This window comes from Taudactylus pleione, unplaced genomic scaffold (assembly GCF_031769625.1).
Source record: "Taudactylus pleione unplaced genomic scaffold, aTauple2 ptg000201l, whole genome shotgun sequence".
Classification (NCBI taxonomy): Eukaryota; Metazoa; Chordata; class Amphibia; order Anura; family Myobatrachidae; genus Taudactylus; species Taudactylus pleione.
The window spans coordinates 6,405,354-6,421,513 of NW_028284603.1; the positions used below are offsets into that span (position 1 = coordinate 6,405,354).

At 39.7% G+C, this 16,160-nt stretch overlaps 1 protein-coding gene across 8 annotated transcripts in view; it reads left to right on the forward strand.

Annotated features, from left to right (window-relative positions):
* The window catches only part of EHBP1 (EH domain binding protein 1), a 396,634-nt gene that overhangs the window by 125,261 nt on the left and 255,213 nt on the right, over nucleotides 1–16,160 (forward strand). For 5 of the 8 annotated variants that reach the window (XM_088477209.1, XM_088477211.1, XM_088477210.1 and 2 more), the window contains exons 8-10: nucleotides 2,097–2,201; nucleotides 4,241–4,363; nucleotides 5,053–5,296. In XM_088477209.1, coding sequence (XP_088333335.1) covers nucleotides 2,097–2,201; nucleotides 4,241–4,363; nucleotides 5,053–5,296 — 472 coding nt within the window. The remainder of the gene's footprint in view (nucleotides 1–2,096; nucleotides 2,202–4,240; nucleotides 4,364–5,052; nucleotides 5,297–16,160) is intronic. The other 3 variants (XM_088477213.1, XM_088477215.1, XM_088477216.1) reach the window with 1 other exon arrangement.

The following is a 16,160-nucleotide window of genomic DNA, read 5'->3' on the forward strand; positions in this document are numbered from 1 at the left end:
ACCCCCCCCCCCCCCCCCCCCCAAATGATAAAATACCCACAAAAATGTAGTAAGTTGCGCACTTTGACGAAAAATGACCACGCAATTTTGGGTGAAAAAAAAAAAATTAATGTTAAAAATGACAGGAAGCTAATTTTTTTGTCCCAGGAAACTACTGTTCCACGTAAATTGGGGGTATGTTAAAATGGGTGCAAGTATATTTTCGTGTCGTACAAACGCAATTTTAAAAACCGTAAAAAAACGCCTGCTGCGACCGCGTGCAATGTTTAATATACTTCACACATCCATACCGTCCCCCAAAAAATCAGACCCAATACATTAAAACCATTTTCAATGTTTATTTTACCCCAAATTTACGCGGTCGTTGTTCGCCAAAGTGCGCAATTTACAAATTTTTTGGGGGGGGTCATTTATCATTAGGGATAAATGGGTCCAAAGGGTTTCAAAGAAATCCCCACATTTTTAGCCAAAAATAGGGATTTTGCATTTTTTTTCGTCTGGTCTAGAATGGAGAAAACTTTTTTCCAGTTTTCTTTTCGGCAATTGCGTTTTCGCCTGTTTTTTGGCGAAAATATCACAATTTTTTGGTGAAAAAACGGCTGTTTTCGCCCTATGGCGAAAAAAACCCAGCAGTTTTCGCCGCTAATTGAATACGGCCATAAGGCGTTTAGCAAAAAAACAAACACAAGAGGAAATGGGGCACATATTTCTAGCCTATTCTCCATAGTGCCATGGGATGCTAATAGCTGTACACTAGTGGGGGCGAGTGTAAGGAGCTAAACCAATTCAATTTTCATCATGAGCCATAACGCAGCAAATCCAATCATTAAAGCTGCATACACACACAACGATTTAGTAAATGAACGATTTTAGTAAACTTTTTTCGTTCATCTTTTCAAGGGAAAAATGATCGAAAATCGTTTACTAAAATCGTTCATTTACTAAATGTAATGAGCGATTTTTTTGAACTACAAACGATTTTTGCATATTCCTTACTGAAAATTGTTGAGTTGGTCAGTCTGACTGAACTACAAACGTGAATGCGCATGAACGATAATCGTTCATTGTTTTAACTCAGAAAGTGAACGATTTTTTGAACGATAAACGATATTGTTAACGATAATCGTTCAAAAAATCATGTGTGTATGCACCTTTAGACCCAATTGCACTTACTTAATCAGTGAGGTCATTATCATGTGGGAAGAGGTGGGGGTGGCCTTCTCTTCTGGGAGAACATCCCAAAATACAAGTGTGTTTTTTATGCTGTAAACGTTACATTTCTGTGCTGCACCAGTTAGATAAAAAATAAAATAAAATCTCAAAAAATCCTGTACTGCCATCCATCACCATCAGTTTAGTATGTAAAAATCCACCCCCATTAGACAGTAACTTATATTTCTTACCAGCCCTATTCATGTAGTAACAATGCAGCGCTTATTGCTGTTCCTGCAGCCTCTGCGTTGCTTCCACATCATGACTATAAGAGGATACGATTAATGAGGACTGGAGTGAACTACGTTGCAGGTGTAGAACCCTTTATAAAGAATAGAGGTCAGGAAAATGTTTCATCCATTTGTGCACAACAGCTGAGATTCCTGTATCCGGTGCAAAGATGTAATATTATTTTTATGTACACCCATGACTACATGAAGCAGCCATTTTGTGAACTGAAAAAGTGTTATAGACCATGTAGGCTATGAGTTAGCGGGGAACCGGCTGGTGTCATGTCACTGGCTCTTAGTATATTGATGAGCTGTATCCTCAGCCAATAAGACCCTCCATTGTGAGCACTAGTTTAGAGGTATTTTGAAGTAAAATATTGGAAGGCCCATTGATGATGAAATAACAGCACAGCTCTGCTGCAATATACTGGCCCAGAGGTCATAGAGTGATAGACTGAGCAAGGGTCACTGTACGGCGTTCATGTTCCTCGTGTAAGACCTCCTGTGTACTGCGTTCTCCGCCGCTTTATAACATTCACTTCTTTGCGGCCTAACCTCTGTTTTCTCTCTCTGGCCAGGGGCATGATGCTTTTTGCTTCTTTTTCTCTAATAATCGTTTGCCTTATAGCTGTCTTGACTGGCTTCTGTTTACAGAAATTGTAAACCAATTGAATGCTTTGAGCAACTTACATGAAGATCAGGATGACTCCCTAAAGCGAGCACACATGCCTTCAGCTAAATCATCCAGTCCTAATGAAGGTCTATGGTTTTTCCTCTTTTCCTCCCATCTCTCAGTTGTCCGCTTACCTGTACACACTGCCTCCTGCTCGTGTCTGCTTTCGTCTTGTGTCTCTGTGCTTTTCCCTCAGTGCTGTCTGTGGTAATTTGTAGTGAAACCAACAAGCGACAAGGTTTTGGCAAAATATAAAGCGAATCGTGGTAAATAAATCACTTTTTTTTTTGTAAACATGTTTATCTGGTTTATTATTTAAAGTCTTTTTTTAACTATTTTATCTAGTTCCAGAAGGATTTAAAGGGTTAACCATCGACATAATATTTTCAGTGTCTGCTTTTACTGAAAATCTAAAATAAGCAGGGTGCAGCCGTTCTGGTCTACTGTAAGGCACCACATTTACATGTCATACCAATTATTTACCGATAATTTGTCATAGAAACACAGAATTTGACGGCAGATAAGAACAACTTGGCCCATCTAGTCCTGATAAACTGTTTAAAGGCGTATTTTAGGTATCAACCATTTATGCATGACGTATTTAATTGCGAGCTGGCACAGCACCGCTATCAGTGGGGTTAGAACTAACAAGGGAAAATATACAGTTGTATACAAGTCCCATAATTTAGCTTTCACGATATGTTTAGTGATTCATTGTTTTAATAGATTTGGCTTGTTTAGTACATATTGTCTTAATGATGCTAATTATTTCATATGGTCCCACTAAAGAGGAGCAGTGAGCATATTGCAGTCTGTTGCATGTCTCAGGTTTAATAGTGTGTTTGAAAAACCACCAGTAGGATATATAACATTTATTTCATGTTTATATCCCACACTGGCGACTGTGGTCTCTTACCTGTGGATCTAGTGATTTCTAGGCAGCAGTGCATATTGACAATTATGTTTCCTAGATTTAATTGTCATACACACAATGATACGTGGCCATTGTTTGTGTGTGTGTGTGTGTGTGTGTGTGTGTGTGTGTGTGTGTCTTAACAATTACATTTTGTCTACTATTTTCTAAAATTTTTTTGATTTCAATCACATTGAACATGTAATTATTCACAAGCAGAACCACATGCCCTAGAGGCTGTCCTTCATATGGATATGTCATAGTGCGCCTGATTCAGCGGTGGGCGCAATGGCGATTATGGACACAGATAGAGCGTTTGTTTGGCATTGCGCATAAGCCGCACTGCTCGTGCACCGCAATTACATTGCAATTACGGACGCAAAGAGGAATCCGTCGCAACGTGAGTGACAGGCCGTCAGTGTTTGGGGATGGTGACCATGGGGGGGAATTGTCGGAAAAACGCAGACGTGTCTGTCCGCGTAAATGCCTTGTCATGGGCGTGCATAAATTAGCCACTGCGATTGCATACGCAGGATGAGAGCTCTCCGCGTGCGAGGAGACTGCAGTGTCTGCGGCTGGTCAGACTTGTTGTAAATGCTGCGTGACTGGCCGATGTGCGTCAATGGTACCAATGTATATGCAGAAGAGCAACTTTGGACGGGTATGAGAAGGCAGCAGTGGGCGTCTTTATGCTGAGTATTAGTATATTTTCGCAGTTGCGATCGCATTAAGGTCCTCTGCTGAATCAGGCCCAGTACATTGAGCTTGCAAATTTAGAGCAATTATCAATTTAAATTCTTATTATTGTAAGCCTTCCTTTAATTGTGGGCTCTGAAGTCTCTCCCATCATTGATGCCTATACCTATTAAAACACACCACAATGCTGTTCTATTTCACACCTAGGGACGCAGTCTGCACTGTGGCTGCCTGCCTCTGTTCAATACTCTTTACATGTATTTTACCATTCGCACCTTTATCTGGCAGTGTTGGTTTGCTACAAAATACAAGCAGTCATTTCAAGCCCTAGCAGTGCATTACTTTATTTCAGCGCTAAGTGGGGAAATTCTATTTGTTTTCTATGGATTTTCTTTGAGATATATATAATTTATTTTATGTTGATTTTCACACATCTGCACACTTGTCGGTGAAAGTAAATCGGTATAAATGTCTGTATTACTAACAGTGCTCTGAAGCAGTCTGTATCTGTTGTAGAACTCATAAACAAGTTAAATTTTCTTGATGAAGAGGATCAAGATTTAATGAACTCCAGGTCGCTTCCCTTCGAAAGTTCTGATTCAACTGAGCTAAACCCATTTGGAGATCCAGATGCCAAAGGTAACAGTAGACCGAGGAACGATTTGAAATTTACGTGCCTCTACCTGTGAACCTGGCGGGGAGATCTATGTGCCTTTTTGTCACCAACACACTTGCTTCATGCTTGAGCACAGATGGTTAAATCCAAACAACTAAGGTACTAATGAATACCACTTTCAGACCAAAGACGAGGCTTTTGACACTGCTATTTCTCGGATTGAACACAGGTTGGACCCGGGTCACCGCTCCAAAACCCTTCCATACTGCACCTTGGTCCCAGGTTATTTCCGGGTTGACCCCTTTCACACAGAACCTGTGTCAGCCCTGCCAAATGTGTGAGTCATTAGAAGTGGACGTATTGTTACAGGCTCGCAAAGAGTCCTGAAAAGTGGGTGTCAGCGCTCCTGAACAACCAATGAGATACTTTTACTGTAACCAATGTTGAATAGCGCTTGAAAACCTGAGCTCTTTAGACGAGACGTTCATTTAATCCCCAACTACTGCAGCTACCTTAAGGTAGCTGTAAATATGAAACAGAAGCAGATGGCTATATTTTGCAGTCTTGTATATTGAGTTGTTATACCACATATTATTCAACACCTAGACATTCGTACCTGTGCCTCAACGCTAGTGCATCATTGCTGCTTTTATTATAAAATGTCCACAAATTTTTTTATCTTGTTTACAGTATGTATGTATATCTTCCTTAGAAACACCTGTAGAGAAAACCAAGGTTGAAGCATTCTATGATGACTACAACCCCTTTAAGGACCCTGAGCCCACAACCTATTCAAACCCATTTGATGAGCCAGATGCGGGTCCTGAAGTGGTCATTGAACTTCATAAAGAATCCCCACCACAGCCAGCAAAGAGAAAGAATGCCAGACCCGTGGATATGACCAAATACCTCTACGCTAACAAAGCCAGACGGCAGGAAGAGGATGATCTTGATGAGTGAGTGGAATCTATACACCTTTTATATGAACAGATGGGTTTGAGCTCTCACTGTATAAGCACAACTTTCTCCTAAAATAACATGGCAAACCTAGGTAAGGTTCTTGACAAAAGAGACATTTGATCGCACAGGGAGAAATGGAGCAGTTAGACACATGACGAGCACAACTCTTCTCATAAAATTTGCTTTACACGTTGGAAGACTGCCCAACAACTCAAAGAGCAGACAAGAGACACTGCAATTCACAAATAGCAGCACCAGGCCTGATCTGGTTTATATATTTTTTTCTTTTCTGAATCTAGCAGGTAAAAGACAAAAAGCTAAAATAGCAAATCATGTAGCCTTTGTTATCCCCATTCATAGTGAGACTTCACAATGCCCTAGATTTTAATGCTTCAGTTTGACGAATCTTAGCAAATGCAGAGCGTTTTTTTTCATGTAGAATGCTTCTAGCCAGTCACTCTCTTTTTGACCCGCCATGTTCATGCCATGAGCTCACAGCTTAGGAGAGGACTGATTTATGCCGTATTCCTCAGTATTGTGGAATCATCTCATGGTCTCGGATAGCACTGCAGACAAGTAGCCAGCCCTTTCTGCAACATATCTGTAGGCCAGAATGAAGCAGTGTTGTATAACAGTGGTCATCATCTTTTAAAACTTAAACAAAAAAACATTTTTGATATTAATATAAAGCAATCTCTAAATATAACCAAGTTAAATCATTCTACTGAAATAACTGATATTTGAATATATAAACTGATGATGCCTTTTCATTCTTTGCCCTAGAGAAAGCTGATATTTTAAACCATTACTTCTGAATCTTGCATTAATCTGGGGTCATTCAGGAACCAGAGCTTTTGAAATTGTTTCCTGGATAATATAATTGTTTTGTACATATTGTGTATTGGTAAACACAGGCAAATATAATGGATATTCTGTAAATTTATATTTTACATTTTATATGTATTATTATTATTAGTATTACAGGTTGAGTCTCCCATATCCAAAATGCTTGGGACCAGGGGTATTTTGGATAACGGAATATTCCGTATTTTGGGATATTTGCTTATCATAATGAAATATCTTGGGAATGGGACCCCAATATACACACAGAATGCATTTATGTGTTATATACACCTTAAACACACAGCCTGCAGGTAATTTTATACAATATTTTCAATAATTATGTGGCTCAAGCAAAGTTTGTGTACATACATGAAATTCATTTATGTTTCATATACACCTTATACACAAAGCCTGAAGGTAATTTTATACAATATTTGTAATAATTTGTGCCTTAGACAAAGTTTGTGTGCATTGAACCATCAAAAATCAAAGGTTTCATTATCTCAGTCATGCCAAAATTATTCCGTATTTCGGAATATTTGGATATGGGAGACTCAACCTGTACTACATTATTATTAATGTAATAAGTGTCAGTGTCATGGTCACTACCTGTTCCTTCATTTCTCCCAAACACTACAGCAGGGCCATAAAATGTTTCAGATTGCCTTCTCCTCCTGATTTGCATAATTAAGATTCAGATATTAGTTAGGATCTGCCAGCAGGAAACCAATCAAACATTTAATAATAGAAAATAGCTGAGAGTTTTCATTTTGTTTAACAAAGGTCAGTTTATAACTACTGTATTTATTACTGAAACAAAAATGTGAATGTAAGGTGACAGGCGGTTACATAGGTAACCGTTGAGTTAATTAGTGATATAAGAAGCAGGGCGTGTGTTTGTTATGCAAGAGTTTACATTATATATACAGTTCAGGTACATAATTGCAGTATGAGCTATGTAACCTGTCAGTTTAGGTGTGGATTTATCGTGCGAGTAATTATTATGCTACAGAATAACAATTAAATATCCACATCTTTGATATTCATGTCTTTCCCAATATATATACGGGATCACAACACTGGCTCTCAAGCCTGTGCCTCAGCTTCACCAGCAGTGCATGCTGGGTAACCCGAACAGCAAGAATAGAAGATGCTTCGTCTTATAAGATTCCTCTATAAGTGCATGTAATCCAGGCGTCATGATGTGTTTGTTTAGGGTTTTGTTTTTGTGTGAAAACAGATTTTCTGGCTCTTTGTTGAACTGGATATAACACATCTCTGACCGGCAGCAGTTTTGAGAAGAATGATTTCCTTTAGTAATTTGGAGCTGCCTTGGCTGTTATCAAAGAGTTTGCCAATCCGCCAACAGATGATACATGGCGCCTGGAACCAAATTACTCAATTTGGTATTCATCCACCCAGAACACTGTGCATCATTCTGGCCTAGAGGCCTCCCTCATGAGGCAGTTTCTGATTCCAGCCGTTTGACTTGCTTGTGATTTAGGTCTGCTTTTTAAATTCCGTTTGTACGTATGTTAACTGCTTGTGGGGCTTGTGTTGGAGCTCAGTTCCCCAATCTCTAGAATTATGTTCTAAACATAAATCGCTTTCAGGGTTTAAAGTGTGTTGTTCTAGATGACATTTACCCACTTTTCACCAAATTTACTTGGCTATATCTTAAGGTGCACATACATCCACTTGCTGATTAAATAGACCGATTGAATGATAACGACATCGTTATCGTTCAATTGCTCATTAATCAGGCATGAAAATATCGGAAACGACCAGCGATGCCCGCTCCTGCTGGTCGTTTCCGACATCAATCATCGCCTGAACAATGTCTGTCAAATGCCGATAACGACAGATTTGGTATGTTCGGGTATCAGGGAGGGTGCCTGCACTGAATGATATATCGTTCAGTGTGGGCAGTGCGCAGTTTAACGATATTGTTCAGTCTTTCACTAGTCAGCAAGTGGATGTGCGCCTTAAGTGTTTGTCATGCAGTAATGGCATATTTCTTAAGGAATTAGTTAATTTCGCTTTGCTATGGGCATGATTCTGTGTTGCCAACATTTACGCAGTTGGGCGATTGGTTTTATTTTTTGCTTTGGAATTTTCTTAATAAGAACAATCAGGCGCTAATAGAAATAAAAATGAATCTCCAACAGCGGCAATACCCAGAGAGCCTGTGTGGGCGCCCAAAACTTGCAACCAAGCAAAAAATACAATACCCACAATAATGTTGCGCTAATAATATCAACATGTATAAATATATACCCTTGTCATGGCAGAAAATAATCGAGAAGCCTTTCTTAGAATAATTAATAAATTTTTTATATATATTAAAATATGTCAGCGAACACATCAATAAAATACAATATATTTAAAATAATCGTATTTGGCAAATATCATGGTAATTAGAGCAGATATTTAACCTACATGTGATATATGAAAAATGTACAAATGCATAAAGAAAAAATGCTATAATGCCAGTTCCTGAAGTCTTTATTGACACTGCAGTGAAATAGTTTGTGACGTCCATCTCTGAATACACAAGGCGCTTCAGTGTTAATTGGCTAGCGGCTTTTCATTCATACATCCTCAAGTGTTCCTTAGGCCATTCTGAGTCACCATAACGTTACTCAGGAGGCCGATAATCTGTGACCCATGCTGCGTCTTTATGCAGATGCTGTGTCTTTTTATGCACCAGCTTGGATTGCTAGTGTGCGTCTCAATACATATCCCGGCGCCTGCAACATTTGCATATTATCGCCAAGTATCTGCATAAAAGGATACAGTCGCGACGGGATTAGCGTGCAACTCTGAATCGAGCCCTATGTTCATGAGCTTTTTAGCTGTAACTTTTGAATACATGGCGGCCATTTTAAAGCTTTACTCTGGGCTTCCACTGTAGTCAGCATGTGACACATGCTGTAGTAATGCACTGTTGTCGAATGTGTGAGTTATGGAGATGGAATTATGTAAAATCTGAGTGGTTTGGTTCCTTATGCAATTCTTTTCCTCTGAGTAAGATGTTCATCGCTGATCTCAGTCTCAGGCTAACTCGATTTGTGACACCTCAGAACTGGCTGCGGCCCTATCGAAATCTAATACTCTTCACATGCTCCTGATTGCATTAAGGTTTTAGTGGGAAAAGCACAGGTTGTGTAGGGGTGAAAAAAAAATACATTTGATGAATTACAACCTCTCAGTCAGGAACACTTCAATTCTCCATTTCCAAATTGCTCCATTTGTTTTTATTCTTTTTTTTTTTTTTCCCATTAGTCATATTACCCTCTGTGCTCTCTCGTCTTCTAAGTAATGCAAATGGGCTTTTTAATTTAGTGACTAGAAAGCAGGTCGAAACCTTTAATGTCATGCAATTAGATTTGTTACAGCCTCAAATTATAGGATGCACATTCCTGTATTGCGAAAAGCATTAATATAAGTGTGCCACATATTTGTGTTCATTTACAAGTGATTATGTCATAAATAGGATTCTAAATTTATAATTATTTTCTCATTTGTTTTATTTTAGGACAGGTCGTGTGTCCTTTCCAAAGTGTAACAGTTGAGAAATTCCAAATGTAATGGCTATTGGTGGTCCTACCCAACCAAAAGCACTGTATTACTTTTTATTTTATCATTTTAGCCGATATAAAGGTCATGTTTGAGATTTCACTAATTTTCACTAATTTTACCCATAATCGCAAACAATCGCACATCTGTAGATAGTTTATCTTAGTTTATAATCTATGTTTCGATGAGTGGATGATTCCATCATCATCATTTTCAGGCGCAACAGATTTCGCAACGCTGGACAGTGGGGCCTGATTTAGTGATGGACGCTTATGCACAGCAGGTGCATGTTTAGATGCAGCTGCTGTTCAAAAATATGCTAATGCCTGCCAGTATCTCTGTTCCGATGTCTGTGTCCGAAGATGCAGGATCGGATAAACATCACAAACATCTGCCGCGATGTTGCTGCATCGGCCATCTGAGTAAATCTAAGCTTACTCAGAATGGCCACCTCCTGCCACTTACAAAGCCAGTAAATCTGTGTGTTAAGATGCAGGCACTGGTCTCTACAATCCCAGAAATCGTGGGCTGACACACCCCAGTTTCCCTGAAATGTAGGCAGCGCCGCCCTGTCTTCATACCCAAAGAGTTACAGCATATCCCCTGTCGCAGTCATTGCTTGGTACTTGCGCAGTACAGCTCCTGCGCCAATCATCAAACATGTGCGAAAACTATTGGGTTTACATAGAACTCTGAATTAGGCCCAGTGAGCGTAGAAATCACATACAAGTTACAGATAATACAATCAAGTACAAATAATGCAGTACAGTTGCAAGTAACATATAACCAAGCACAAATGCCATATGTACCGTAAGTACATAATAAGCATAAAACTATAGCACTCAAATACAGCTATGCATAAAACCTGAATGGTACATTTAAGGCAGACAAAGAGGTAGCAGACGTGAGACTTAGGATTGAGTGGCCCTACTCATGAAAGCTTACAGTCTAGAGGGAGGGAGGAATTAGAGACATTAAGAGCATGTGAGACCTGGCAGGAAGAACAAGTGGAGGAAGGGTATACGTTTAGGATGCCGGCGGCCGCAATACCGACCGCCGGCTTCCCGACTCCTCAATCCTGGTTAGGGTTAAATGACAGGCGTCTAAAATGTAGACGCCTGTCATTACCCCTATGCCGGGCGCCGCGAGCGGACAGCCGCGGGGGGGAGGGTTAGGTTTAGGGCTCACGAGGGGGACTTAGGGTTAGGGTTAGGCTAGGCAGAGGAAGGGTTAGGCACCCCCGGGGGGAGGTTAGGGTTAGGCACCCTCCCGGGGGACTTAGGTTTAGGCAGCGGGGAAGGGGGGGGAGTTAGGTTTAGGCACTTAGAGGGGGGATTAGGGTTAGGCACTTGGGGGGAGGTTAGGGTTAGGCACTCCTAAGGGAGGGTTAGGGGGTTAGGTTAGTTAGTACTTACCTGGTGACTATCAGGATTTCCAGCGCTGTCGGGCTGCCGCTGCCGGGATCTCTTCCTCTGTCGGCCGGCAGTATTACATACCAATTCCTGAGGAAGTGGTCTAGGAGTGGTAACAGGATAGGCTATAGGGAATGGGTTGGGAAACGTTCTGGTTAGGTGAATGAGGCAGTTCTATATATGGAAAGCAGCACAGAAAAAGTCTTGGATGTGGTAGTGAGTTATGGTTATTAGAATGGAAGAGACGTTTAAGTCAAAGCAGAAAGGACTCACTGCAGTGTATTTCATGATGAGGTCAGAGATGTATGAAGTGGATTTTGAATTGCATTTGTGGTTCAATGGGGAGGCACTGAAGGGTATTGCAGAGTGGTGCAGCGGTTTAGGAGCAGCAGGACAGTAAGATTAGCCTTAAAAGCTGAGTAAGGTGAAAGCTGTTGATATATGGAGTGCATTCCTGCACTATCTCTATGATGCTCCTTTACTTAAGCATCAGTCTTTTCCTAATATGGCTGCCGACAGTGCATCTTGGCACCGTCCGCGCCACGGTACTACACTGACACCACTGTTTATCCCATATTGTCGCTGCACATACATGACGGACGGTCCGCTGTACGCTTTCGCTCCATCTTGGCTGTCTGCCAGTGTTACTGTGGGTGCGGCTGTAAACTCTGCACTGCAATAAACCTCAACTCCAGGTTAAGTGTCACTTCCTGACCTGCCTCATATACTGATTCCGCTGGTGTCTACTACTATTCATCTTGAGTATATCACATGTCAACAGGTTATAGACCCAGGCACCACAAGCGCTATAGATCGCTGCATGTGAAATAAGCAGTGAGTGAGACTTCAGTGACTCAGCATACAACATGCACACAGTAGCTTCCACAATGAGCTTCATAAAACTCAAAAGTTAAGAGAACTATGCCACATGGAAGTTCGAAAAGGAAATGCAATTTAAGCGTGAAAGGCTGTGTAAAATTGCTATTAATCCAGATGACAGTCCTTATCTTGATTATGTACATAAAGCTATGGGAGCCATAGGTTTAAATGTTGAACAACATGTTTATTCTATCATACACGGGAAGATGTGAGTGCATGACATGTGGACAGCCCTCCAGTCAGCAAATGGGGATATGGGTCTCATAAAAAGAATTAATCTGTGGCGAATACTGTATAATACTAAATTGAGTGAATACACAAGTATGAGTCACTATGTCTATAAGATGATGTCCTTATCTCAGCAATTAATGTCTGTAGTAGTCCAAGTCGATGACGAGGATATCGCTATGACAATGCTACACAGCTTAAAGTCTAAATTTGATTTCCTGGTAGTAGCTTTAGACACTATTACATCCAAACTGTCAACAGAGATCGTTGGGACAAAACTACTGCAGTTCCAAGAATGTGTATTAATTTAATTAAATGCTGAGAATACTGCATTACACACTAAAGATGAAAAGCCCAGAAAAGTCAGGTATAAGTGCTTTATATGTCATAAAGTTGTAGGATACAAAGCATATGAATGTAAACTGAAAAAAAAGTGTAACAACAAAAATGAGTCCGCTTTAAGTATCCGACAGATGCAAAATGTATTGCTAGTATGTTAACTAAGGCACCACAAGACATTTCAGTAATTAAGGATGGTTTATAACAATCACAGGAATAGGAAATAAAGTACTTACAGCCACAAAAGTTGGGACGATCATCGCTCACCTGAGAGTAGGGGGGTGAAACCAAAGTCACAGATGTGTTATATGTACCAGATATGGGGGCAAACCTCATCTGCCAGCTGCTCAAAAATAAACTATATAGAACAAATGTAGAGCGCTTGATCTGAAAACGTACAACAAATATTGAAATGTATCAAATTTAATAGCATAAAAATGACCTATGCATCAATAAACACATCGGTGCAATAAAACGCTCTGGATCAGTCCCAATTATCCAAATTGAAATACACTAAAAGTAGTGAGTATAACCTAGTCAGTAATATATATATCAGGGTTGCATAAAAATCGGATTTTTGAAAAAAAAATTGGACTTATTTCAGATTTTTTTATATTTAAATAAGATTTTTTTATAATTTTTTTTTTTAAGTAAACGGTTTCATTTTAGATGTTTACCTTGTTTTAGTAATACATGAACAAAGTGAGAACAGTAACAAAATTAACACCGTAATAGAATAAATACACACTAAACAGTTGCATCAAGAAGTACAATTAGGCTCTGAATTTCACTCAATCAGTTGTTTGAGTCTGAGTCAAACATGTACATGTCTTTGTCCAAGTCCTCACGTTTGTCCTCAACAGAAAAGGCTCAGTAGCATGCAACCAGCTTAGCTGCTTTTTCATTTCCCAATCTGTTGCGTGTTTTGGATTGTACAAAACTCTACGTTGAAAAAATCTTTTCAATTCCTGCACTTGATGAAGTCAGCCATAGTATTCCAGCATATGTCACTTGGTAGTATAAGCCTTCTCCACCTGCTTCTTTGTATTTAGCTGCTGAAAAATGGACTTTTCTAAAGTGCTTAATAATAGCAATGATATGTTCCTTAATTCCTGAAATGTTGAGGTCATGTGCTTGTTCATACTTCAAATCTGAAACTTAAGAGCTATTGGGAATCGGAAGAGTATAAAACCCCTTCAGTAGCTGTACCTGGAAGTGATGTGAGTGAGGGCGGAATTGGATGTTTTTGCCCACACTTTCCAGGAAAATAAGAAATTCGGACCCTAGCAGGTCGCTTCACTCGCCACGCTGCGGGCACTTTGGCTCGCTTCGCTCGCCACAGGAATATAGTCCCCCTCTATGCCCACTTGGATGGTAGGGAATGACGTTTGACACTGGCTGATAAAGTCATCATACACAAACGGAATGGGATCTATCTCATTCCATGGGGAAACTCCTCTACACAATCCATTATTCTCCACAACTGAGCTAAAAAAAAAAAAAAAAAAAAGACTGCCCCCACCTACACGTCTACCTCTTCTAAGCAAAAGTTGTAGTTTTTTACTTTTTGATTTAAATCATGATTTTATCTTTTGATTTAAATCGTTGATTTAATCATTTGATTTAAATCGTGCAACACTGATAGATAGATATATATATATATATATATATATATATATATACTAGAGAATATTACGGAACTTATTGGACGAGTCCCTCTCCTGTGAAAATGTCCACCTGTAGTCTTTTCAATTGATGGAATAATGGGTTAATACTCACTGTCCAAACTGTAGTCTCACCCAAGTGATTGTTGTAAACTCCACCAGTCAGGTGGGTATGATAAAGTAAATAATAATCCACTGTGCAATAACTGCAGTTGAATTGTCTGTCAGCAGCTTGTTTAATAATGTATAGCCAGCCATCCGGATGCTGTATAGGCAGCCAATGCAGTTGCCACTATCTGTGTCCACAGACGCCGCCTGCTCTCTGGAATAAAACAAAGCATCAACCATTTCAAAGTCTTTGGGTGCATTTCATATATACATATCCCCAAGGAGAAAGCACGTAAGCTGGATCCCAAATCTGTAAAAATGTATCATGTTTAGATACTGCCAAGAGAGTAAAGGATACAGACTCTGGAACCCTAAGAAGAAAAAGCTTATAAAATCAAGAGATGTTGTATTCTAAGAACAGCACCACTTAAAACAAAGCTGGAACAGGAATTGCAGGGATATTGGTAATGCTAGCAACTGGAGACATGTCTGAACAGAAACTACCAGCGTGGACATTCAACCACAGAACAGAACTTCTGCAAGATCAAATAGTGGAAAACCACTTAGAAGAGATTGAGGAGTTTGTAAATATTACCAGGAAACAGAGTCAAGTTGCTACTGGTGTGAATCGAAATCAGTAATAGACAAAGAGATGACATCACTCAATGAAAATAATTCATGGACTATAGTTAAAAGACCAAATCACCGCAAAACAGTCATGAGCAAATGGATTTTCTTCAAAGAGATGAAAGCAGATTGGACCATCAGTCATTATAAAGCTCATTTTGTCGCAAAGGGTTATACTCAAAGATCTGAGTTGACTATGGTGAAACCTACTCTCCTCTTGCAAGTATAGTACATTATGCTTAGTCATTGCCAGATTTGTCTTGTACAGTATACTGTTATACTAATTAGACTTTGATACAGCTTTCTTGAACGGAGAACTAACAGAGGAGATATATATGGAAACTCCAGAGCATTACTGTGAGAATGTGTTTCTAGAGGGAGAAGTCTGTCTTTTAAAGCTTTGTACAGTCTAAAACGGAGTTGTACTGCAATAAATGGACTTTGTACGAAGATAAACGCTTTATATATTTGTTTTTTATGTGGATGATTTTTTACTAGCAGGCCAAGAGCAGCACATCACAGATGTCAAGCAGCTGTTGGGACATAAGTTCATGAAGGATCTAGATCCTGGACACTACTTGCTAGGCCTGAAAATCACCCAAGATCCAGAGAAAGGAGTTATATCTATGATCAGCAAACCTACAATGAAAGTATACTTACAAAGTATGGTATAGCATATGCTAAACCAATAGGTTTTCCCCTTGTCAAGGGCATAAAACTAACTAAAGCCATGTCCCCAATAAGTGAAGAAGAAATAGAGAGCATGGAAAAAGATCGTTATCAGAATGCTATTGGGCCTTTAATGTACCCAAGTGTTGGAAGAAGAAGCAGAAGATGTTGATTGATAGTGTCAAAAGTGGTCAGAGGCCTTGGTGTATTAGCACAAAGTTGCCCTTTTAACTCTGCTAAAAATAAATGATTGGTCACTATTTAGCAAGGGCAGTTGTAGTGGAGTGAACAAGGTGGAAGTCGGACTGCAGAGACTTAAGAAGAGACTGGCTGGAGAGAAAGTGGGTCGGGTACTGTATTTGTAGACAATTGTTTCTAAAAGTTTGGAAGCAAAGCAAAGGTCATTACGGTTTCTTGAGGATAGGAAAAAATACTATACTCCTGTTATTCTGCCCAAAGGCAACGATCTCACCAGGCAAACATACTTCAGTCTCCAAAGCTTACACCCTGTC